This window comes from Phyllopteryx taeniolatus, chromosome 3 (assembly GCF_024500385.1).
Source record: "Phyllopteryx taeniolatus isolate TA_2022b chromosome 3, UOR_Ptae_1.2, whole genome shotgun sequence".
Taxonomy (NCBI): domain Eukaryota; kingdom Metazoa; phylum Chordata; class Actinopteri; order Syngnathiformes; family Syngnathidae; genus Phyllopteryx; species Phyllopteryx taeniolatus.
Window position 1 is genome coordinate 22,700,869 of NC_084504.1, and position 26,923 is coordinate 22,727,791.

Here is a 26,923-nt window from a genome sequence, read left to right on the forward strand (position 1 = left end):
GTGCAAACGCAAGTGAACATGCATTTACACCTACAACACACGCGCCCTGTGACGACCACACGCGCACGACAACCTCCTCCTGGAAGACACATCCACGTATGTTCGCAGTAAGATTAAAGAAAGAACAGGCGACACTGTGTCGAAGTGAACGTGTGACAAAATGTCAGCTTTACTCATTACATTTAATTCGGTCACACGTCAGCTTACTGACAAAAGTCAAACTCTGACTTATCAGTAAATTACAAAGTACACACGTTTATACACGCTGGAGGCTAATCATTTTCCCTTAGGCAACTTCCATCAGTTCTTTTATTTTATTTTTATTTTTTAATATTAAAGCAATGACTATCAATTTGCCATTAAGAACAGGTGAGGTGTTCTTAAACACCGATGAAGGTCAATCTCATGTTTAGTAATCACGTCAGTAAACATTAAATTGCTCAGTTCTTCCGCCGCATTCGTAATTATACCGCTTTCAAAAAAACTGTGCGCTTCTGTCTGTCACTCCTGGCGGGGAATCCATTATTCCGGAGTTTCTCGTTAGCGCATCATCTCGCTTCTTATTCTCACTCCCTCTTATGCATTTTATTTGTTCTGAAAATGCATATGGCAGGTCCATTTTCTTCTACCTGCTTTCCAATTAACTTTCAGTTGGAGGAATACAACAGCTGAATTGAACGGGTTAAACAGAAGGAGCCTTTGTTGCGGTCCCCCCGAAGCTAAAACTAAGTCTTATTTCTCATAGAGGAATTCGACTCGGGAAGAAGATAGGAGCACTATCCGAAGGATGCAGATGTGCAATTCAAGGAGTATATTTAGACTTTGCGAATGGGATCTCCAGATCTATTTTAGGTCCTTCATCCTGTCCGGTGTTGATCTGTATTGAAAAACATTTGGCCTCCTTCCAGGTATACGATACACCCATATCCTGTTAGTTTTTGCACATACCTCCTGCTTATGACAACTCTGATTACAGCTAAACAATAGCAGAGGAATGAAGACATTGCTTACCTTTCCCATTGTGTTGTACTCCATGGCAATTTCCCTGAAGAAGAAATAGATGAAGTCTCCATAATTGACTGCCTGCACAAAATATGGCTCTGAGAAGACAAAGAAACATGAAAAAATGGCACAAATTGTTGCAGCAAAAGCGATGTGACATGGCATTTCACAATAAACAACAGCTATGTCATATCATAACATTCAGGAAAAAAACAACAACTGGGAGCCTCAAGTGCTTCTTCCATCATATCAGCAAGAGCATTTGCATACAAGGTAAAGGCAGTTCCCCATTGAGATTTGACAGGCTCGACTGGTGCGCTTGCTTTGCCCCTGCGGCGCACCAATTTCCGCTCTACATGCACCCTTCTAGAGCGGGTCGGCAAAAAATGAACATGCAAAATTAGCATATTAGACACAACACACAGGCATATAGAAGCACCAGTGCATAACAGAAGTCATGTATTTCTATATTGTCTGTCAATTTTCGAACCACGGGTACAGCACTTATTTTACAGCCACGTACGTGGATGATGGATGGATACTTGTAGATAGATGGCTTTGAAGGCAATTACCAATATATACTGTACGGATTCAATGCCTCAGATATCCACCCAACCATTGTTGAGACCAATTATCCTATTCAGGGGAGCTGAAGTTCACCAGTCCAAAAATTAACTAGTTCATAGTTCTTTCTCATTGCTGACGAGCTATTCCCCTCAAAATACGGGCATTTCATTTTTCCATTGTTGCTACCCATTCAGTCCGCACTAGTATCATCTCATACAGAGTTTTAACTAAAGCATTCTGATCCAAATAATACTTTTCCTCGTAATCAATTCTCACAATTCTGTACTGTATTACAAAAGAACCATCGAAGAACGCATTTACTCAGACTTATGCAGTGTCCCTGAACGCAACTTGCGTTCTCACGCTGCTGCGAGTGTGTGCTTTGAATGGTGGCCCTGGCCATACTGAATCAGCTGCCAAATACAGCATTTCTCCGCCAACGTATGAAGGCTCGTATATAGTGTGTCCAGACGGGTTTTGTCCTGGAAGTCCTTAACAAAACCTGGCACTCTTGAATGAAAATGAGCTTTCGTTCGAAAACCGTTCACAGATGCCAAATGCGCATTCGCAATCACGTTCATCAGGCAGATATGAAGTTCGATTCACGTTCGCCCAAAATATGAATTAGTTCATGAACTTTCGATAATTAAACTCATCCAGGTACAACACTGGCTCCGAGTAGTGGCAAATAACAGATTGTTACTTTGTTACTTTACTTACTTACTCTTGACATGGAAACTCAAAAGACTGAAGCGAAGTGATGATCGTTTGATAACTATGAAATTGACTGCTTTATGGAAATATGTGTGTGTGTGTGAGCGTGTGTGTGTCATGGCTTCACCTTTTAGCCACTTGGAGTCATGTTTAACCGTGCGCAGAGTCGGGCTGTCTCCAAGGCTACGATAGATGACCGCATCAATGGCCAGAAAGTCGGTGACCGTGGCCGAGTACAGCTTGCCGTCTGGAGGGGGATGGAAAGAGAGCAAAGGAGATTGAGAAGTGAATGGGACTGGAGCGGGGGGCACAAGGGAAAGTGTGAACTCAAGTTGAGGAAGAAAATACACAAAGAACATAAACAGCATATTCCCGGTGGATGTCAACAGGCTTTACACAGTCATCAACCTGTTGCAGATGTGTAATTCTTCACCAGCTACTTCAATGCGCACACACACACACACAGAAACCAGCACCAACGTGACCTCGGTCCACCTCAGCTGGAACCACAGTGGAAACTCAAACTCCATAATTGAAAGGGTAGCTGGGAGAGAAGCCGTCTCCATTACTCAGCGCTTCCAGCTCGCTGTCACACATTAGCCGGTCAAGCTGAGCTGCTTCGGCTGGAAGCTCGCAGGGATAGCTCATCAATAGCGCCATTAATCAGTTGGCAGCCAACATGAGTTGGGGAGCCAATGTCTTTTGCAGCCCACGGGGAGGTTGCACGGGAAGACTCTCACCCCGCAGGCCGAAAGCCGACTCATCTGGGGTTGCATGCATTTGTGACTTATTTTTAGTCAGCCAAGCTTATCCATCCTTCCATTTTCTATTGCAGTTGTTCTCATTTGGGGAAGAAGATATCTTAGCTGCCTCTTGGCGAGACACAGTTTACACCCTGGGCTGGTCGCAGCCAATCGCAGGGCACATACTGTACAGAACAGTGGTGTCAAACATACGGCTCCAGGGCCGGCCTGTCAGGGGGTCCAATCTGTGACTTTCAAATAAGCAGCTCATTTAAAAGTAATTGCAAAGAGGAAAAGTATAAACCATCCATCCATCTTCCGTACCGCTTATCCTCAATAGGGTTGCGGGCGTGCTGGAGCCTATGCCAGTTGGCTCTGGGCGAGAGGCGCGGTACACCCTGAACTGGTCGCCAGCCAATCACAGGGCACATATAAACAAACAACCATTTACACTCACATTCACACCTATGGGCAATTTAGAGTCTTAAATTAACCTACCACGCATGTTTTATGAATGTGGGAGGAAACCGGAGTACCCGGAGAAAACCCACGCAGGCACGGGGAGAACCACCACACAGGTGGGGCCAGATTTGAACGTCTTGTGACATACAAAAGGGGCTTGATCCGCAGTAAAATATAAGCAATTTAAAAGTGAATTACATGCACAAGTTAATTTTAACAAGGAGATATTAAATAGCATAATTGAAGCACAATGGCTAATGACCAGCATGGTAATGACGGGAAAAAAAAAGTTTTACCCTCACCATTTCATCAGGTGTCTTCAGAGGGTGAGTAGTTTTACTTTATGTTAGTTTCATTGGACAGTTGCTAAAATATAAACTTGAAACATTGGACGTACAGTTAATTAAGGTTTAACAATGGCGACAGTTTAAATCTGGAAGAAATTTCTCGAAGGAAATTGTTTTGAAATTAGAACAACTTGGAAGCTAACCAGTGTCACAGAATAGATTGTGTTTGACCTCAGAGGTTTTACTGTTTAATATTTTGATGCTTTGAGTCTTACCAGCAAAGAGGGCAACATTGGCATGCTTGGCATCATAAGGACAGCGAGCCATCCCGCTGATCTCCTCTCCGAGAGCTTCCAAGGTGTCCATCTAGGATCACAAATGGGGTAAATTAAGACAATGTAGATATGAAGCGTGACGAAAACAATGGACTTAAAATGCAAACGATACAGGAAACTTTGCCTTCCAATGATAGGGGGAAAAAAACATCGAGAGGAGAAAAACCTTGAATGGTTATGGCGGGGTGACTCAATCTGTAAACCTTGGAGGGTTGCATGTTAGATGCATGAAAACTGGGTGTTTGCAGAGTTTAAACAACAATTTTTGACACATTTTTTTTTTGCTTCAATTCAATGGGCATTGTGTCGCTCCTTCTGGTGTGCGAAATGGCCACCTGGGGGCAGTATAATAGAAACATACTGATATATATGGATATGTCACAGCTTCTCAGTAATCTGCCATTTAGTTTGACAGTAAACTTCAAATGGGCAATAAACAGCTTGAAGCTACTTTTTTTGAAGAATTGCTCACTACATTGCAACTGTGTTTTGTATTACTTATGAGGGATCTGGATCAGGCTGGTATTCATAATTAGAATGGGTTGACTTCGAAAGAAACAAACAGCCACCTGTTTACACTTTTTAGAACATCCCGCATAATGGATTTCTCCTTGACCAATCTCCGACTGCTCCACAACGGGTAGTGGAAATCGATTAAGTTGTTTTGTGATTACCTAACATACAAACAAACCAAAAAAATGTGAAATGAACACAATCTGCTCAGGGGAGAAATGCATTGGTTTAAAAAAATGTGTGTCCACAAGTGGCCAACATGTGGCCAAGTGGAATTTTAGGTCAGTAGTCTGAGTAAAATATTTGTGGTATCATCCCACGAGCGAGTCCATGTGACCATCTGTGGCTGTCACAGCAGAGCATGTAGAAAGCCCATTTTCCACGGCATTAAACATATTTTGCTTTCCACTTCCTTTATGCGTTATCTTAGCGCGTTTAGGAAGAGCTTCAATACATCTTTAATCAGTTTATTGCTACGTGAAGAGAAATCCAACGAAACCAAACGCAGGTGCACTCAAAGAGAATTTGACAATGTTTTGAAGCTTGCTACTTTTTGAATATTTGGTTATAAAGGACTTCTAAGTGAATGTTTTGCACAACCAAAGCTTTAATCCTTTCGCTAATGGTGCTATTTTCTTAAAGACACTTGCCTGGCTCTGTTTAATCATTATTTCAGGATCTAGTAGCACAATTCCAGCCTCTACTAGAATGCTGTTAGTGTGTGATTGGCAGTGAACCACAAGTGAACGAAAGGTCAATACTATCCCTCTATGGGTCAACTGGTGTTCCCCAGCATGCGTCTTGCTGAAAGCAGAAATACACACGAGGTCAGGAAGACGACCGCAAACGCTGCTTATTTTTTCTCTCCTCTCTTCGGCTTCTTCATTCGCTTAACAAATAGAGAAGCTGCGAAGTTCTTAACGCTGCCCTTTCTGGTCTCTAAACGGGTCATTTTGTTTTCTATTTCTGTCCGTGGAGGGAAAAAACAGTTATCATCTGCCCACTATAAAAGGTCACATGCACTCACACACGCTAACACGCTCAACGCTTGCCAGGGAAATTGTTGGCAGAAATCATAAATACACCAGGACCAGCAGTAGTAGCAAAATTATGAGTCTCTCCTTCCTACTATTTTTCCAGATCTTATAGCAAGGTTGTACAGTTCTGTGGTGCCCTGAAATACAAGTTGAATTCCCTCCGTGACCATGCTTGTGACTCAACACACCCATTTCTCAAATCCATCCACCCATCCATCCATTTTCTGTACCACTTATCCTCACTTGGGTCGCGGGCATGCTGGAGCCTATCCCCGGTATCAAATCATCTTTCCTTAGTTAAATGAATGGAAATTCCATTAATATGTTCCATCGACCCCCCAAAAAATATCATATATATAATATATATTTTACTTTGGATTATTATATTACCTGTCTACATGTGGACATGTAAACCATTTGGGTTAAAATAGCCATTGCTTAAAGGGTTATGAAATTGTGACACCAATGCTATTAGTTGGCCCGTCAATGGTGCTATGCATTGTTTGGTATCGTTCTCGTATGTCGAATTTTTGCTCACAAGTCAAAGCAAAAAAAATCGACCTAATGACAGCTCGTATCTCACCGAACTTGTAAGTCGGTCACTCGCATCTTAAGGCAGAGTTGTTGTTTTTTATTACAAAGGCCAGACTGTTTGGAATGTGGTTCCATCTTCTGATACAGCCCACATATGAACATCCCCCCTCCCCCCACCTCACCCCCCCGACTGCCCCCCCACCAGCCTTTATGAACTCCCCCCCTACCGGCCCTTTAGCCCCTCTGTTGATGTCACCGCGGCGTTGACCTCTGTCTAAGGGTCTTGGGCAGCTGGCCCTGATCTATTCCGGCCGTTTGAACGTGCGGAATACCCTCCCAAAGTAAGTCGCTGATATACGCACAGCTCCTGACAACCTGTCAGGCATGTGTGGAGGAACACCAGACCTGTCCGGGGCAATATCCTGATATTCTTAGCCAGGGAACAGAGCTCCACAAAACCTGCCAGCATGAGCCAAAGCAGTTGTAAACATAAAAGATTTGGATAGTAAAATGCCTTGAATCTTGTTATGTTGTCAACACCGCTAGCCTGTAAACTGAAGAAGTGCTACACAGTATAGATCCAAAACATGGACTCGAACTACTTGAGGGAGACATTATGCTATTTTGGCACAATTTAAAACAGTTCCTAAGTGTCTGACATGATTAAGTCACAATAGGCCAAACACTTGTCCTCCCTAAGCAGCCCTGTTGAAATCAGAAGATTTTGGGATGTTGTCCCGTCTCATCAGGTAAATGAGTCATTGCCCACCTTCTACTGCAGTGTGCCAATGCAAGTATGGTTTTACGTAACTATGACGACTACTAAGCATGAATCCTGGGAGACATGTGGCTGCGGGAGAAAGTACAGAGGTGGAGCCATGAATCTGAGTTGAACACAGAACAAGTTGGAAAGTCATAGCTACAACAGGATATTACTGGATGCTTACCTATAAACTTTTAAGAACACTAAGGTGCCTCCGACGACACTTCAGCTCTGCTTAGCTTTTGACTTTGACACAATAATGGTTTTGTGTAGTCTGGATGTAGCCTGGCAAAAAATGGAAGGCACTCCAGAGACACATATTTATATACAAGCAATCAAAAAGTCACTCTTCCATAATATCTTCATCATGTCAAGTACTAAAAGTAAGGAATGTGTGGCATTTTTAAAATTGAGCTCATTTCTCCCTGAAATGTTCAGACTTTTTTATTTTAATGAAGGATTATGGGAATGTGTAGAATTATTATCAACTCATTTGTTCCACCATTGAGGGATTCATGAGCCGAAACAACGACAATGTCCGAGGGGCGGAAAGAAGGATCAGGCACTAACACACTGCCACATTAATTAATAGGACAATAAAACATCGCACACATGAGACAACCTGCATAATTATTCATACCCGAGTTCACACATGGGCCAAAACCAACCGAGGACGCAGCGATGGGACATTAATCGTCACGGCCCATTTCTCTGCAACCTGTTTGCCCCGCATGTCCTGTTTCTGACACTTTTACATGCTGGAAAGAAACCAAAGTCTTTGCAGCTGTTCATAAAAACCTCACATCTTAACCTGTTCGGGATAAATTGGTTTCATCTGGAGCTGCACGTCGTCATTTGCAATTGTTAGGTTTACTTCCACAATCTTATAAGCTCGAATAGATATATACAAAAAATTGCTTTTAAAATTAGAATATTGTATATACAATATTACAATATTGTGATTGATGTTGAAAAAGTAGTAGTTACATAACTACATGACCAATGTCAATGTCACCGATACAGAACCCATTCAATTCATTTACGGATCTGGATCGAGCAATTTATTTTTGTTTTTCATCTTTGCGGTCCATTTACATCGGGGCCAAGCGGGGCAATACCCACCAGATCCAGCAGATGGCAATGCAGTGAAAAAAGCTGTGTCTGTTGTAGTAATGTGCATTACTGGCACCTACAAATCAAACTGAGATGTAATTGTATTTCTGCCATCACGTTCTGTCCTTTTTCTACAATATAGGTCAGTGGAGCCCCCTGTTCCAAGGTGACAAAAAAACAGGACGATTTTTTTCCATCGAACGAGTCAGATGGCCAAAATGTTCGTTATGGAAGTATATCCGTGCCATCTGAGTTTAAATTGAAATTTCTGACACTGAATCTTTAAAGGCTACCCTTCCAGTGTCTAATCACATGATCAATGAATAGGCTGGACGTTGGATGAATTGAAAAATGTTCACTTGCTTTTCTAGGGGTTCTTCCTGGTTATCCGTATTGGATGGTTAAAAAAACAAATCTGTTAGAAATACAAATACACACTCTGAAAGTAAGATTTGTACTCAAAAATTCCAATTTAAATTCAAATGTAGGTGGCACATATATACTTCCATCGTTCGGCCTTGGTATATAGTTCTCTACTGTGTGCCGTTCCACATAGGAATGTTTGCAAATGTGAGAACGGGACTCTGAGATCTCGGACCCAAGCTGGGGATCACCTGGCGACCGAACCGTCTCCAGACGCCCCGCTGATGTCCAACACTTTGCCCGGCAACAGCAGATGAAACCCCTCGTTCGTTCATACGTGTGAACCAGCTGGACGGACTGTTTATTATTACGGCGCAGTCAGGGAGTGACAGGCGGAGAAAGCAACAGAGGGGAGGACGTCGACAGAGAGGAATTAAGACTGGCAGGAGAGAAGGAACAAGGGAAGGGGGGTCTGAGGGCTGTTCGGATCTTGAATGTGTGTGTACCGACATTAACACAGAACAAGGGACAAGGGATAACTAACAGTAGCTAATGAAGAGGCAAAATTGGAAGAGCGCATGTAGGTTATTGGTTCGGGTGGGAGCCACTGCCTGCCCTCAGTGGGCACCCTCCACCTCTGCGCCCCCTGACCTCCCTAACACCCCCCCTCCCAGCCTCCCTCCTGCTCGCTCCTTGTTGATTAATGTGGGATGAGACCGGCCCCTGAAAACAGAAGCTCTTTTCACTGTTGTCACATCGGGGGAGACGGAGAGGCAAACTGTGGCGCGCACACTCACACACGCACGCACCAAAAACACACACAATGGTTGACCAAAGCAGAGTGAAAGAACCCAGCAGGCCTTCAAAGATCTGACAGCCTGTCAGCATTCCTTTTGGCGCCTGTCTATTTTAAATGAGTGGAATGATGGACAGATAGATGGAGGGATCAATTGACTGATGGATCGACTAATTGATGGCTTGAAAGACAGATAGATTGCTTGTGTGCATACTTTCCTGCAATTATTATAAGACCCATCTAAGAAGTATGGTGCTTTTTTTTCTTGGAAAATTGCAAGCAAAATGCGCTTACAATTAAAACATTTATTAGTCTCGCAGCAGGGAGACTGACTCACTAATCAAGGAATTTGCCCCAACACATTCTAAACACGGAAAAGTAGGTCTTTTACCCTCACATCAATCACATTTTATAGTGTTTCCCTTGCAAAAGAAATTTCCTCACATCACATACGTAGTGTTTAATATAAGAGGTGCTCATTTATAGCATTTGCAAAGGCAAGCGTTCTTGTATATGCACAGAGCTACCTCCCCCTCTTAACTTTACCAGGCTAACAGCAATGCCGGTGCAGTAATAGCTAAACCTTGAAACCATAACCGTGGGACCTATAAAAGTTAACCACGCCTGATAAATGCAGAGACATAAATTCCACATCCCTGCAGTAGGACTCCCAATATTGCCGCGTCCACTCTGTGTACTTAATATGCTGAGCCATGAAGCCAATGGCTGGTTTTTCTGGTAAACACATCTAGTGACGCAAAGCAGCAGTGTGTGTGTGTGCGTGTATTTCTTTTCCCATAGTGTGTGCTGCGACCATTTCATCCTGGCAAAGCAAACAATTGACCAGAGGTGGGAAGTAAGGAGCTACATTTATTGAAATAACTTTTTGGATACTTGTAATTTCAATGCAAATGGCCTACAAGAAATCCACTTGGAACTTAACATAGAAGAGGCTGTCTCGGTCTGCATTCGTAGATTATAATGCTCTGTGGAATAAAACAAGGTCAACCTCAGCACATGAATTCAAGTCGCAGTTGTGCACATTTAAAAGAAGCAGGGAGATCAGCAATCTGCAACGTATGCAAAGCACTGAAGATAAAGACGTAAGTTGGCAGAACTCAAATCGCCGTGACACGAAAGATGCCAGCATTGCTGATGTATATATATATATATATATATATATATATATATATATATCAAATTTTATATAATTCTCTCTCTCTCTCTCTCGCTCTCTCTCTCTGACTTTGGTTTACGTTCTTGTTTAAAACATTTTTTTTTTTTTTACAAAATATATTATTGCTGTAAAGTGAAATCAGAATTTGCATATTCTATATTATATTTTTCTCCATTCGAAATTCATGTGCTATTTAAAAAATGAGTTACTCACCAGTTACTCAGTAGGTGAGTAGTTTTTTTTCACTGAATACTTACTCAAGTAATTATTTGGAGGACTACTTTTGACTTTCACTTGAGTAATATTATTTTAACGTAACAGTACTCTTACTTGAGTACAATTCTTAGCTTCTCTAACCACCTCTGCAACCGACAGACAAACAAACATCCTCCTTAACAGACGTCTCCTCGCTGCATATCCTCTCCAGTAGTTGCTCCTAGGCATTATTATTTTCTTATTTTCTACGACTGTGGCTCCCAGTCCCAATATTGTAAATGTCACTTACCCTCATTCTTTCATGACACGTTGGGGAAACAAAGCGAATTAAATTACTCACAGTTTCATATTATTCACTGTTGGGATTAGGTTTGAAGAAATGTAATTAGATATAGTCAAAGTGATTTTTTATTTCTGGTGTTGGCTTTTGCTTCGCTTACTCTCAATTAGGCAACTTCTCAGGTAATTGCTCATTGTGGAAATTCAAAAATGCATCCTGTAGTAGCTTTATTTTCTCGCCTTTTATCTATTTCATTTTGTAATTTTAAACTCAGAGAAAATGACCCTAACAGCATCACGCTGATGGAAGTGTGGTGAACTAAAATATTTCTAAATAAAGGTTATCTGAAAACACCAATTACGTACTCTGACAACACTGTTAATGTTGTTTGAGTAAGCAATTACCCTAATTTGCCTCCACTTGTCTCCATGACCTGACAAGTGTGTGACCAGAAAAACTTTGGGGGGGGAGCACATTCTTTCTTTACCATTGTGAACATTTTCATGTCTAAGCAACAAAGCCAAAATACACACGTAAAGTCAACTGAAATTACAAGAATGTGCATGCCAGGCCAGTAGCTGGAAATACCACAAACATGACACACATGCGAGCAAAGTGCTTGTCCTCGTGGACTGAGCCGTATTTTGAATAGGGTTCATGAGTATACATTACGGTTAAAGTAATTGGAATGGACACTTAATTGGAACTGTACACTATGTTAGAGATTTACACAAAAACAATAAAGTTGACGCTTTTAAAAACATGTATTCTGTTTATAATAGGTTGTATTTTAACGTTTCAACATGTAACCATGCAAAAAAATATTTTTTCCAAGGTCTCGTGGAAACGGCCACTTCTGTTGTTCTAAATTGGCGCGCCTGCTTAACTTAAAAGCATCATGTTTAATTATGCTAACATGATGGGAACCCCCCCCCCCCCCAAAAAAAAAAACACTTACTACCACAAGCTTGACACATGTAAGTAGTTATTTTTTTATTTTTGAAATGGTTTCATTTTTGAGGAAATCCTTAGCTATCCATTCATTTTGTATTTCTCTCTACCAAGTTGGATACACTGGTCGCCAGCCAATCATGGGGCACATATAAAGTACAGTGGAGATAAAAAGTCTACACACCACTGTTCAAATGCTAGGTTGAACACTATTCCTACAGTGAAGCATGGTGGTGGCAGCATCATGATTTGGGCATGTTTTTCTTCAGCTGGAACGTGGGCATTAAAAAAAGGTGGAAGGAATTATGAACAGTTCCAAATAGCAGTCAGTGTTAGCACAAACTCTTCAGGCTTCTGCTGTTGTGTTGTGACATGCATTTAACATGATTTTGAATGTGATTGGTTAATTCTGAATTATTTGCCCTCTCAAAAAAAAAAAATATTGAGTTGTTGATTAATCAAGGAAAAAGTTTTGAAATGATTTATCTTACTCTTTTTTTTTAATAATCACACAAATCTGCCATGTGGGTGTGTCGACTTTTCATATCCACTGTAGACAAATGAACAGTCACACTCACATTGAAACCTGGAGACAATTTAGATTCTTCAGTGAACACGACATGCATGTTTTTAGTATGTGGGATGAAGCTGGAGTACCCGGAGAAAACCCACACAAGTACGAGGAGAACATGCAAACTCCACACAGCAAGGCCAGAGCCGATTACTCTAACCCAGACCCTCAGCGCTGTGAGGTAGACCTGCTTGACCACTAGCTCACCATGCTTCTCAAAAATGTCTTTTTTACTTTGTAGAAGAAACACATTTATAGCAGACCGCCATTCCACTTTTTATCTGCACACCCACCGTTTCGAAAATCCCTGTCAAAAAAGTTTTTGGGGTTGGTCTTTTTTAAGGTTATAAAGCCTACTTAATGAGCCACAAAGTCATACGCCACTGACATCAAGTCCCGCTATAAAAGTCTAATCCATTTTTCTTTTACCCAGTGGTCATTAATGGATTTTTAAAGACCTTTTTCCCCCATTTTATTGAAATAACCAGGCTTCTCTTTAAAAAGGCTTATTTGGTGTGCGAGTGCAAGTGCATGCGAGAAGATGGGCCAGTTTGTCCGCCTCTACCTGCAGATAAAGGAGTTGTGCAATTCATCTATCTACGTCCGCCCCGCCGCTCCCATGTGGCTTTTGTTGGCATGTGCGCAGAATGAGTGGCAGGCAGAGAAAAGGTGGGAGGTTTTAAGAACGGACATCCTTACCTTGTAGGTTCGACATGAGGGGTTGAACGCGTTTGTGCCGCAAACAAACAGGTTGTCGTCGTTTTGCTGCAGGAGGACTTTGATGAAATTGTGACATTCGTCCTGCAGCACACAAGAGAGAGAAAGAGAGGAAAATGAGACATTTGTCTCTTTTGTAATTGGCACGTTTACGCTAAAAGGCACATGCGGTGCTCCAATGAAAGGTTGCGTGGATACAAAAATGACAGGGTGGCCCTCTGTTTGAAGCGCACCATTTACACTATACATGAAGCAAACTGCAGGCGTGCAATCATGACACACAGCATTTCCTTTCGCTACGTCAATGTCATGTTTAGGGATGATTTTTAATGGCAGCACCGGGTCTACCCCCAACAACAATGAAAGCAAAAGGAGATAATTGTACAGTAAATCCAGGGAAAATACAATTAGGCTGCCATTTGATGGAAAGATTATCTCTAATGTGCTCTATAAATTGTGACAGCTGAAGGTTTTATGAACTGCAGGGAGTGTGTTATTGCACCTGCATGGTCTGTACGTTTGTGTGTGCACGTGTGTGTGCGTGTGTACCTTGTGCTTCCCTTTCATTCGGCATGTGTCCACGTCAGCTTGCCTGGACTTCCATGTCAATTTCTGTAGGAAGAAATCCAGACAAGTTCAGGTCAGGAGGACCATTAGGACCAGGAAACAAATCATTAAGTGAGATGAAAAAACACAAAAGCGCAGTGGATGGGGCTACTCACTGGACACCTCATTAGGTACACCTGCACAATCTAATGAGATCCAATACAAGAGTCGTATCAAACATTTTGCTCAGTTTTGATTGATCCTGTTAGGAGGATGTCTTTTTGGGCAACTCAAGTAATGAGGTAGTACTATTATAAGATTTATTCTTGCCGATGATGAAGAACAATTTTGATATTCAGGACAAATTAACAAGGAAATTGAGAATTGGAGAAAGTGTCAAGGGAGACACAATGAGTCTGAGCATCATTTTTTTTTGGGACTGCAATCTATTTTGAAACAGTCCCTAAAAAACATATAATGTTCTCAAATAATTGCATTATTTAGTTTTTATATTTTTCATTGTATTATTACACAGGATCTCCCCAAAAGATTAACATCATTTCGCAATCTAGTAACATAGGCAATTCACACTCAAGCGATCTAAAATTTTAATGAGATTTGCAAAAGCTAAGTTTAATGTTTAATTTTTCAGGCAAGAGACAGAAAAGCACAGTACACTAACTACCACTCTTGTTCTTCTATGCAGCTAAAATTAAGGTGAAATGAATTCAGTCTTTTTGTGAAATCAGTTCAGAATACATGTGTTTGTGTTTTAATTTTGATATTATTCTGTTTTTCAACATGAAGACTATTTAGTTATTTATTTGTTTGTTTGTTTGCCTAGAACATGTTAGATATTCACTATCTTGAGCACTGCATAATATTGAGAGCTATTTTTAATATTTGTGTTACTTTACATGGCGAGCGTCCAAACGTTAGGAGCACCTCTTTAATATGATGCAATGGCGTTCTTCAAAACTCCAAACTACAACTACAACTAATAGAGATACTGATAGAACATAAAAAGGCTTCACGCCACCCAAACAAAAGGACAGCACCAGGACAACTGTACATATTTACAAGACAAGGCAACAACAATAAGCAGCAGTAGAGAATTTGGCAATGGTACATATACTATACCATACCTGCAGATGTGGATGGAAGGTTCTAAACTAACACCCCTCACTCAAATGTGCAGGTGCCACTAGTGAAATGTCAGTTGAGCACATGCTGTGATCAGTTATGTGAAATTCTCACTCTTTCACTGTCCTGCTGAGGCTGCTGCTTAAACGTGAACATTCCCACTTAAAGCTGATCAGGGACCAGTTCACCATTTGAACTTGTAATTGTCTGGTATTAGAGGAGGGGCAACCGATACTGACTCTGGATCAGCTTGAGAGCTACAGAGCCCCACAGTGCTGTGATTAGAGCTCATGGGCTGATTGGTTAGTCTTTGCAGAACGCACGTACGCACGCACGCACGCACGCACGCACACGCACATGCACACACAATGGCCTGCTTGTGGCTCAGTGGTAGCCAACACAACATGTCAATCAACTATAAACACACCACTGCATACATCCACTTTCATTGTCACACACACTTATCAATCAATGCTAAGCCTTGCAACACTGTCACACAGACACACACACACACACACACAGAGAAGAGTGGCCCCTGAGTGCCGCTCGTGATCACTCGTTGCCCGCCGCCATTGTCGAGCATGTTTGGAGCTGATTAAAGAGTTTCGGTCATCAATCAACGTGAGCCTTTCATGTGCTCGCTGCTCTCATTAGGGCCCATTGGCTGAGCTTTGACATGGTGGAGGGGCACGCCATTATTAGAACTGCAGTCAACCCTGCTACTTGTAGGAGATAGCGACTGAGGCATGCCGCAAAAAAATGTGAGTAATTGATACCTCTCCCTATACTTTTGTACAATTGACTATGTTACTACAATTCAAATTAAACAAACTGTCAGCGCCAAATAGTTTAATATCATTTCATACTTATTTTAGAACAACATTGCGCATGCACAAGCAACTAAGACGCTCCGTAACTTTCACTAACAAACCAGGCCAAAGGTTAGCTCCTCCCTGACACAAAAAGCCCTTTCAGATGGGATGTATTCCTTTAACAATACTTCCTTGACACTAATTACTACTTTACTATTAGCCAGGGCTTTGGGGCCATCTTGTGGCATCTTAGAACACTGCAGAAAGAGCACACGCAAAAATGTCAAACGAGTTTTTCAGAGAATCGTCAAAGATTTTACAGGTGAAATATATGCAAATATATTGTTCCCCCACTATATCGCGGTTCATCATTCGTGGAAATTCCTGCTATATCGTACCAATAGTAATCTTTTGTAAGGGTTTTTACAGTATAGCTACTTACTGTAATGCTCTCGTATGTGGGAGGGAGCCGCAGTCACCGATGTTTACTGAACACCAGTAGAACAGTTAAACACACCAAAGGAGCCGCTGGTGGCCACCGCTCACGCCCAGACACTCACACGCAGACTCGCAGACATCCCCTCATCAAGCCCCACCTCTTAAAGTCTCAAATCTAACACACAGCCTATACAATGCGTACAGTGTTTTCTATACATATTATGCCTTTTTGTGCGTGTTCAAATATATTTACAATGTGTTTAAAAGGTGTGTTAAGTCCGTGTAAAGTTCAACTACAACTGTCTTCTAAATGTGACAGGAAAGAGTGTTGTGAATTGTGAATATCATGTATAATGAGTGAGGGCAATGGAGAGCCTTGTTGTTGCAGCTGAGATGCAAATGCAGGATCTTATCTCATCTCCGCCTCTACTTCCGACACCATCTCTCTTGAGCGTAGATGACGCAGGCGCGACCTCGCCGATTGATTGGATAATCTACTTAACAGGGTCACCGTGATGCACGCAGCGAGTAAGATGCCCACGCAACACATCCACACACACACACGACAGGTGATTAGGGTTACATAGTCGCCGGTGGCAAAACAAGACGTTCTCCAAGCCGGACGCACGTCTAACTTACTCACCTTACTGAAAAAGATCTCGTCATTTGTGGCGGTGTCTGTGTCCACTGTGTATATGTGATCCCTGGAAGAGAAATAGACAGATAGAGATGGAGAGGTCAGACAGTCTAAAAATTCAACAAGCAATACATTCATTTGCCCTGCAGGCAGAAAACGACCTCAAAAGATGGAGCTTTGTGTAAACTTTGTTCAAACTTTAAAAAAAAAAGAACAATGACAATAGTCAAAAGGAGGCCAGAGCGAATTTGCTATGTCAGACAGAAACAGTCAACAAAGCTTTGGAGTGCCACGGCACAGGGCGGCGGGACAAAAGCCTCTTTGTCCCAGAGGAAGAGCTTCTGTGGGGGTGAAGCATGCGTGAGATCCGGGGGATTGGGGGGCGAGTGAGGTGGCGAGACGAGAGGTGCCAAGTCACTCAGAGCTGTTCAGGTCAATTAAGCTCACTGTTGGAGCTACAGGAAATCTATACCAACGCTCATTACAGCTCAGACTTGAAGACGAACGCGCGCGTCTGGAAATTAACGAGCCGCTGCTGCCTCATTTGTGTACACAATGTGGACAAAAGTGTTGGGACACCTGGCGAAAGGAAGTAAAAATGGAAGGAAATAATGAGCTGTTCAACTCTTCTGGGAAGGCTTTCTACAAGGTTTTGGAGTGTTTCTGTGGGAGTTTTTGGGCTCATTCCACCTGGAAACACTGATTACATTCCAAAGGTGTTTGGGGTTGGAGGAGGGCAATTTATTCCCCAACAGACTCATCAGAGCACGTCTCGATGGTCCTTGCTTAGTGCACTGGGAAATAGTCTTGCTGGAACAGGAATGGGCATATTTTCAGTGGTAAAAAAATTTCTTCAACTCCATTCCTTACTTCTTATTGCATCTTGTGTAGGATTTTATGCTGTCGAGCACATTATTTTCAAAGGTGCACTTAAATCTATGATTATTATTATACAGTACATATGACGTAATGCATGATGTGGTTAAGGTCGTGAAATGAATGACTGTTAAAAGGCCATTAAATACATATAGATGTGAAAGACACTCTTAATCAACTTTGTCTAAATGAAAGATATACTGTAGTTGAACATAACTGATATATTGAAAAAAAAAACTATATAAATATCAACAACCACAATAAAAGAACTCATAATGGAAGGGGGAAGTCACAACACAACACAAACATCGCCAGCATGTGTCCCATTATTTCTGTCTCTATAGTGTTAGACCCAGCAGCAGGGCATATGGAATACATAAAGGGTTAACAACATCCCACATAGACAACTACACCTCGTTACCATAAAGAATTAGGATACAGGGAGACGGGGGAGGGGTTGCAGCAACGGGGGGTACATTTGGTGTCGCGTATTCGTGTGAACGCAAGGAGGATTTACCTCATTTACGCACAGAGGTGGCCTTGCCCGAGCACTGCTTTAATTGGTCGCAGATTGGGTTTATTTTAAAAAAACGTTTTTTTATCAAAGCGCATAAGAGCGTCGCCGTGGAAGTAATGTCTTAATTACGTTCCAGTTCCCAAACCTGCCCTCAGCCCGCACGTCCTGCCTCGCTGTCTCATGAACTAAATCGAATAATGTCTTCGGAGGGACGCGCGTTTTGAAATGAATCCACTTATATCGTTTTCTTGGGAGGGGACTAGGATGAATACCGAGTCTCCTGTACATTATCAGCCTTGACGCTTAAATTGAATAATTAATCATTCAGAGCAGTTGAAATTAACCAAGTATGGCTGCTGCCATACGGGGTGGACATACCGTATTCCCAGTGAGATAAAAATCGCTTTCAACAATTCTCATTTAGTCACAGCGGGAGTTAAAATTACACTTCCCATTCAAGTGGGGGTACACATGTACCGATTAATTGATTTTTAAAATGTAAGAGATCCAACACGATGAGGAAAAAAATCGGGTTCTTGGCGTTCTTATAGTGTATTTTGTATTCACACCACACACATAACAATAATCTCCTGACCGTTTTAGGAGCAGATGGGGTAGGAAAAAAAATTACCCTCAATACATTCCACACCACAGGATCAATCAATCAGGATAATCTTTTGCACGAATCTGAGAATTTGACCTTTGTGACAAGGGCCCGATTATCGGTACACCTTATCATCAATTGTGAGAGGAAAGTAATTCCTTCTTATGTTCACTTAGAATGTCAGAGGTCGCTCTTGACTAAAAGGACAAAAACCATTTTTGCAGTAAAAGCTACTTTCGAGCACTCCCATTACATTGGCTAATTTATCTGTTTAATGTCCAAACTTCCTGCGGTGTGTTTTTCCTGCATTTGTCTGTGTCACCTTGCTGCAATAAATGTCATCAATAAAAATTGGAACAATAAAAAGGAATACTTATAATGAAAGGCAAGCCAGAAATTAAGAAGACCAAAACGGGAATGTAAAAGGACCATGACGGATGGCATCAATTTGGTCTTCAATTCTTTCTCTTATCGCTCAGCAAATTGCTACTTTAACTTACTTTGAAATATGCCCATTTTATATCAAAAAGACAGAACTGAATCAAAGCGATTAAATCAGAGGATTGCTTGGCAGATTGAGTGCGCTGTCGTAGTTTTTTTTTTACCGAGTGCAATTTTAAAACGGCTCGTGAGCAATATGTAATTGACTGCACCATAAATTTGCAGCTTGGCTCTCCACGCGGGGCCTCCACTGTCCCGTCTTGCAGGGCCAAGGCCTTCCAGCTACACGGGTTTGCTCTCCAGTCAACATTAGCGGGAGCCAAGAACATGAGGCATCTATTTAACATCCTGACTGAGGATGGAGGAGGACAATGGAGCGGCTGTGTCAACATAGAAACATACGCACAACATAGAAACATACTCACTTGCACAAACACACACGCACACACATGCCTCCGTTCCCCTTTTCCCATCTGCACCTGAACGCATAACTCGGACGTTGAACGCCATTCGGTCAGCCAGAAAATATCGCCGACTGTCACGCTTTTAATAAAACAAATTCACAATTTGGGATAAACTCATTTAGTTTGATGGTACACATTTTTGGCAGCTAAATACACAGTGTGTCCATTGTGTATTTTGGAAGATTATTTCCAGGCTTCGGTTGACCACAATAAATAGTCAGGGCATTGCGTTTGATGTGTTGTTTTACAGTGGCAACTAACTTCATCCATCCTTCCATTCATTTTCTTTTGCGCTTATCCTGATTAGGGTGGCAAGGGAGCTTGAGCCTATCTCGGATGACATTGCGCAAGAGATGGCGCAAAGCATGAACTGAACACCAGCCATTGCAGGGCACATATCGAGAAATAAAAATTCGCACCACAGGAAAAGTTAGAGCAAGGGTCACCAAAGTCTTTTAAACTGAGAGCTACTTCTCTGGTACTGATTAAAGTTAAGTGCTACCAGTTGGATATAATCCATCCATCCATTTTCTACAGCGCTAATACTGTTCAGGGTCACGAAGAGCTGGAGCCTATCCCAGCTGACTGCAGGCGAAAGGCAAGCTACACCCAGGGACTGATCACCAATCAATCTCAGGGTACATATAGAGACAGACGACCACTCACACTTGCATTGTTACGGGGTGGGAACTGAATCCACACTGCCCGCACCGAAGTCAGGTGAGTCGACCACTACACCATCAGTGACGTCTTATTAGACATGCCAAGTAAAACTATCATACTATTATGGAGAAATCTCAAAAGTGTTCTGTCAACTGACTGTCTGTTGTCGTACTAGAGCGGCCCCAACTACCGGAGACAAATTCCTTGTGTGTTTTTTGGACATACTTGGCAAATAAAGATGATCCTGTTTCTGTTTCTGTTTCTGATTCTGATTCTGAAATGCAGCAAAAAATAACCAACACAGACTGGGTGGAACAATGAAGTCTCATAGTGACCCATGACAAACATGCACACAATATCGCAGAGCGATCACATGTGTGAGACTATTGGAACTCTAATTGCTTAGAGATGTTATCGGAAAAAAAAAGAAGAATAAAAAAATAAAAAGTAAAATCATCTTTTAAATAGCGCAGGGAACATGTGGTAAGACTCCACATTTGATTTTATCTGAGGGACTGTTGATGTGCACTGGAAAGTGCTGGACATTTGGTTAACAACTAGGGACCACCCAGTATTTGAGGAAATACGACATATTTGGTCCCATGGAACCCTGAAAAACCACAGAGATCAGGGTGTGCCACGGGAAATTATACAATTTCACTTAATTAGTCCAAAAATGGGCAGCACGGAAGATGACTGGTTAGAGCGTCTGCCTCACAGTTCTGAGGACCGGGGTTCAATCCCCGGCCCCGCCTGTGTGGAGTTTGCATGTTCTCCCCGTGCCTGCGTGGGTTTTCTCCGGGCACTCCGGTTTCCTCCCACATCCCAAAAAAACATGCATGGCAGGTTAATTGAAGACTCTAAATTGCCCGTAGGTGTGAATGGTTGTTTGTTTATATGCGCGCTGCAATTGGCTGGCAACCAGTTCAGGGTGTACCCCGCCTCCTGCCCGTGATAGCTGGTATAGGCTCCGGCACGCTAACGACCCTTGTGAGGAGAAGCGGCTCAGAAAATGGATGGATGGATAGTCCAAAAATGTCTGTTTATTAACTAAAAATAAGGTATCATTGTTCATCTTTCTATGCCGCCAACGTATAGTGACAGGCAGAATGATTGCTCTTCCACCAAAAGGTACAATTAACCTGTGTATCCACTTCTCGCCATTCATACAACCGAATAATAGCTTAGTGTTCAACAAAACCGGCCCCGAAGGTCAATTTGTGAGTAAACTGAGAAGAGACAAAAAATTAATTCCTTGGCTCAATCGATTCGGAAACACTGGATTAGTGGTCACACGAATACGTCATTTTAAAATCAGTAAATTGTGTATATGCTATCCCAGAAACCACAGAGGGTCTCGCTGTACGTTGGAATCTACTCAGAGGGAATTAAATAATGGCTGTTTGACAATGGATAAGTGAAGCACCACCGGCTGCCAGTTTGACTCACTCGCTGTGGGCATTCAATTTCCAAAATTCAGCAAACAGAAATGCGCAAGTAGGACGGAAAGGCATGCGGATGTTCTTTCAGACACAAATACGGGACTATTGTGAAGGAGAGAGCGAGGACGAGCTGAGTAATGGCGGCGAGACGACGGGCAAATGGGCGAGGCCAGTGTGTGCGATGGATGGACGTGGACATGAAGCCATGAGAACACTGGGGATTTGTGCGGAGGAATGTCGTTCAGAGAATTCCGTCTGAGGTCCGTCTGCTGTGTCTTTGTAAAAATATCCTCCTTCTGGCATGGCAGGAAAAGAAAACCACAATTAGCATACATCCCATGTCGTCTGGTGCCAGTGGTGGGAAATAACAAAGTACAGATACTTCCTTACTACACTTCAGGTATCTGTACTTTACTTTAGGAATTTATTTTTACTTTTGACTCCCTACATTTGAAAGCCGATACCTGTACTTTCTACTCCTTACTTTAGGAGGCTCGTTAAGCCTGCGGCATACTGGAGCTATCTGCTGAGCAAAATGTCATTCGAGACCATAAAATATATCAAACATGTTAGATATGCATCTCAAGGCCTCTTGAGGCAGAAAACTCAACGAAAATCACGCACACACAGCAAGCTATCTGCTAAGCAAATGGTCTCAAATGACTTTTTTGCCCAACAGATAGCTCCATTCTGCGGCATGCTTTACTTTTTTTCAGCCGACGCAGATGACAACACGACGTACTATCTAACGTAAACTGAGAGAGATAAAGTCAACCACGGATGAGATCTTGATTGATTGAGATCTTGGGGAAGGTGAAGAAAATGGAGAACATGGAGGAATGTGAGTGAGGGAGCATTAACATATTCCGACAATGTGAAAGTGCTGTTTTGTGCCAGCATAAAAACAACCATCGTAAAAAAATATACACTTAATAAAAAAAAAAACCCCAAAGACATAAGGTGTATTTTTTTCCAGTTGTTATCAGTAGCTAATTGAGCATTTATTGTTTCTCAGTTTACAACATTAGCAAAGCAGTGGGAACATATTGTTTTTCTGAAGCAGAAACCCTTACATGTACGTCACTTACAGCCCACCCTCGCCCATATTTCTCATAAGTGGATCACGGGGGGTAGCGGGCAAACCATTGTGCTTTGTGTTGGCTTTCTCTGGATCAAATCCTCAGCACAAAGTGGACTGGAGAAGGGGACCGCTGAGAGCCAGCAGGCCCCTGTGGGCTGTGTGGTGGGGGGCATGTGGAACTTGTGAATAGGCCCAGGGCATATGAGGGGCCCTGGGTTATGTTGTGCCATGAAATACAACAAGCCAGAGTTCACTCGACCCCCCCCCCCCTCAAGCTGGGGTAGGTTGGTCTTTTACATGGTTCTCCGTTTGGAATAGTTGCGTGTGAGTGTGTGTGTATGTGTGAGTGTGTCGCAGGGTTACTGGGGTTAGGGGTATGTTTTTGAGCATGAGGCCTAGCCATATTGATTTGTATCAAGGGCGCTTTATTCAAAGACACCATTGGAATGCACAACCGATGAATGCAAATCATCAAACGCCAGTTGTATGACACATGTCTAATACCTCCCCTGCCCCTTCCCAACTGGCAACACATCAAGCCAATTGTGTTGTTGCACAAGCGCGCATCGGATTGGAGGTTCACGGGTGTTGTGGCAGCTGGGGAGTGTAGGTGGAGATGTACTTTAGCATGGAGGGAACAAATGTTGGATTTAAAAAAAAAAAAAGGAAATACTGGTGAGCTGAAGAGGCAGCGTCTAATTGTTGGGGTGGATTAGTGTATCACATGCGTGGTAGAAGTAACCTCGCAGTTTGAACAAAAAGTGGCTTAAAATTGTTACATTGATGCAAAGTCAGCAAATTCCAGTACAGCATCCCAAAATATACCCACCTCCCCTGACTAATACCCCGATTTTGAGCAGGCACAGCTGCTTTATCGCATGGGCTTTAACACATTGGACAATATCCCCAACTTACGCAGAATATAAACACATGATATACCAACCCATAATACACCACAAGGTGTAAAGTTCTAAAATACTGTACTTCATAAAAACATAGTGATAACAAAAGTCAATAGGTTGGTAAGAATTAAACAGTTTGAGCCTCATGATTAATACATTACGGCCTTTTATGCTGTGCATGTATTGGCCACCAGGCGGCAATATAACTGTCATGCAGGCAAATGCAGAATCGTTTCACTCGACTAATGTAAGCATCTCAGTAATCTGCACTCATCGTTTTTTGCAGAGGACAAAGACATAATATATAAACATATGCCTGTGATTATTGTTAGATCGTCTGTCTAGATGTGTTGCTGCACCGTTTGTGTTTAAAATCCATTCCTTCAAGCGTTATTCTCGTAATTATCTTTGTTTTATGTTTAGTTGGACAATAAACTTCCAATAGGAGGAGCTTGAAGACTCTTTGAAGTTTTGGTCACTATGCCACGCTTTTGGTTGTTGTGAAGCGAGCTAAGTTCACAACCACCATAGAGCGCTCGTACCTCAAATGTTTGCTCGCGCGTCAAAGCAAAACAAATCAGTTCGTATATCTCGAAAAACCCATATCTCAAGACACAACCGCATAAACTGTACCATCCCAGAATATTATATAATATAGATGAACATATTGACAAGCCTAGAGTATAACTACAGGTATATAGTGAATTTGCCTCAACTATCCAAAAACCTAACCCCACGGTATAAACTGAACCATCCCAGCAGACAACACAGGGGCATAACTGGCTCAGAATATATTCTTACCCCAAGGTACGAACTGAAACATCCTACAATATACTACAGTGGTAATAAGCACACTACCAATGGGTAGAAAAGACCCAGCGTTCAAGTGGGCTTGGTCACGATGAGACTGCTGGTAAGTCAAGTATTTTAGACACACATTACGTTACGAGCCAAACTTTATACCAGGTGACTATTGTAAGTGTAAGCTTTGTTGTCCATCGTGCGTACATAGCTGCATGTCGAGGGGAGAGGAGGAGGCCAGTGTGTAATCCCAGTCATTAGTGGGTTTTAGCAGGATTTGGTACAGCTACAATCATGGACACTGTAGCTGCCTCCACCATTGGAGAATGCGCCAATGGCAACCATACGCCATCCCTTGCCTCAGATCGTTGCCGTTGCCATAGCGAGGGGCCAACGGAGCGCCGGGAATGGCAACTATGCCCCGTGTGTGCACAGAGCCGTGGTACGCTGGCCCGTCCAGGCTATACAGTAACGCATTCACACATGCCATGCATCATTCTGTATACAGTAGACGGCCTTCATTCCCATGCATGTGCCTTCATGTCTTCCAACTATAAAAAGAAAGTTTATACACGGCTGCTATTATGTTGCAAACGGTAACGTGACCACTTCTAATTCAGACCAAGCCTTTTCATTATAAAGGTGAATATTTTAAACCTGATTATTCCATCAGCATGTTACCAACCTCTAAGTGTGGCTCATTCACTCAGGGACATATGTATACTTCCAACCACCATTGAATTAACTCGTAAGGAAAAGTTGATTATAATCTATTAAGCTGAGCAGTTACATGTTTTACATTCATTGAAACACACACAAAAACAACAGTAACTTTAAATAAATTTCACCTTAAAGGTGATAATTAAAGATTGTTCTTTTTCATAAAATGTCACATACAGCAGCATCGTTTATGCAGTATTTAAAATGCTAATTTATGAATATAGTCGGTCCAAAAACCAATAAAACAAAATTATAAAGAGCAGAATTGTTTTTTGTCACAAAAAGAAGAAATAGAATAGCATTAATATATTAATTTGGTTCTATGAAATGTATACATTACGCCAGTAGTTCTTGAACTTTTTACACCAAGTACCACCTCAAAAAATACTCTCCAACTACAACCATAATGATCAACATTAGCGTAGTAGGCTGAGGTTTTAGGCCTTAAAAGTATATTGAATATTATTGTAAGCCACTGTAACATTATGAACAGTTTGTACATTAACATTGTGCTTAACTACAGTATAGGGGGAAAAAAACTGTACTTAAATAATCATTCAATTTAAATATATTGCACATAAAAGTTGAATAAAAATTGCAGTCATAAATGTATGAAAACAAACAGAAAACAAAAAGATTCAATGAAAATCTATTGTACTTCAAAGTTAAAGAAAAATGAACTGTACTTAACAAATATATTGTACTGGATTAAAAAAAAAAAAAAAAAAAAAGACCAAGCCACTGTAACATTATGGACAGTTTAAACATTTAATTCAGTGATTCTTTCGCAGACCGCTGGAGGGAGCCCGTGTACCATCACTGGGCCTCGTTCCACATCTTGAGAACCACTGTGTTACACTTTGTTTTGTAGGAAATTGTGCAAAAATGAAAAAAGACAAGCAAACAAAGGTCCTGCTTTAAAACACTACAGAAACCACAAAATGATATATTCTGCCACATACAATTAACATCTGTTAAGTTAGCCCGATATTATTTCAGTTTGGAACTAATATTTTATTTTTAATTAATTAATTATAAGTCTTTTTAATGTACAACCCCAATAAAGTTGGGGCGTTGTGTTAAACATAAATAAAAACAGAATACGATGATTTGACGATGATTGATACAATTATACAATGAAGACTGAGAAAGTTGAGGAATGCTCATCAACCACCTGTTTGGAACATCCCACAGGTGAACAGGCTAATTGGGAATAAGTGGGTGCCATGATTGGGTATAAAAGGAGCTTCCCTGAATTGCTCAGTCATTCACAAGCAAAGATGGGGCGAGGTTCACCTCTTTGTGAACAAGTGCGTGAGAAAATAGTCCAACAGTTTAAGGACAATGTTCCTCAACGTAGAATTGCAAGGAATTTAGGGATTTCATCATCTACGGTCCATAATATCATCAAAAGGTTCAGAGAATCTGGAGAAATCACTTCATGTAAGCGGCAAGGCCGAAACCAACATTGAATGCCCGTGACCTTCGATCCCTCAGGCGGCACTGCATCAAAAACCGACATCAATGTGTCAAGGATATCACCACAAGGGCTCAGGAACACTTCAGATAACCAATGTCAGTAAATACAGTTCAGCGCTACATCCGTAAGTGCAACTTAAAACTCTACTATGCAAAGCAAAAGCCATTTATCAACAACACCCAGAAACGCCGCCGGCTTCTTAGGGCCCGAGCTCA

At 41.8% G+C, this 26,923-nt stretch overlaps 1 protein-coding gene across 6 annotated transcripts in view; it reads right to left on the reverse strand.

The window, feature by feature from the left end:
• Window positions 1–26,923, reverse strand: part of sema6a (sema domain, transmembrane domain (TM), and cytoplasmic domain, (semaphorin) 6A) — a 143,053-nt gene that overhangs the window by 46,874 nt on the left and 69,256 nt on the right. For all 6 annotated transcript variants that reach the window (XM_061767679.1, XM_061767678.1, XM_061767683.1 and 3 more), the window contains exons 4-9: window positions 16,724–16,784; window positions 13,691–13,753; window positions 13,124–13,225; window positions 4,051–4,141; window positions 2,411–2,530; window positions 1,012–1,100 (exon numbers count right to left, since the gene is read on the reverse strand). In XM_061767679.1, coding sequence (XP_061623663.1) covers window positions 1,012–1,100; window positions 2,411–2,530; window positions 4,051–4,141; window positions 13,124–13,225; window positions 13,691–13,753; window positions 16,724–16,784 — 526 coding nt within the window. The remainder of the gene's footprint in view (window positions 1–1,011; window positions 1,101–2,410; window positions 2,531–4,050; window positions 4,142–13,123; window positions 13,226–13,690; window positions 13,754–16,723; window positions 16,785–26,923) is intronic.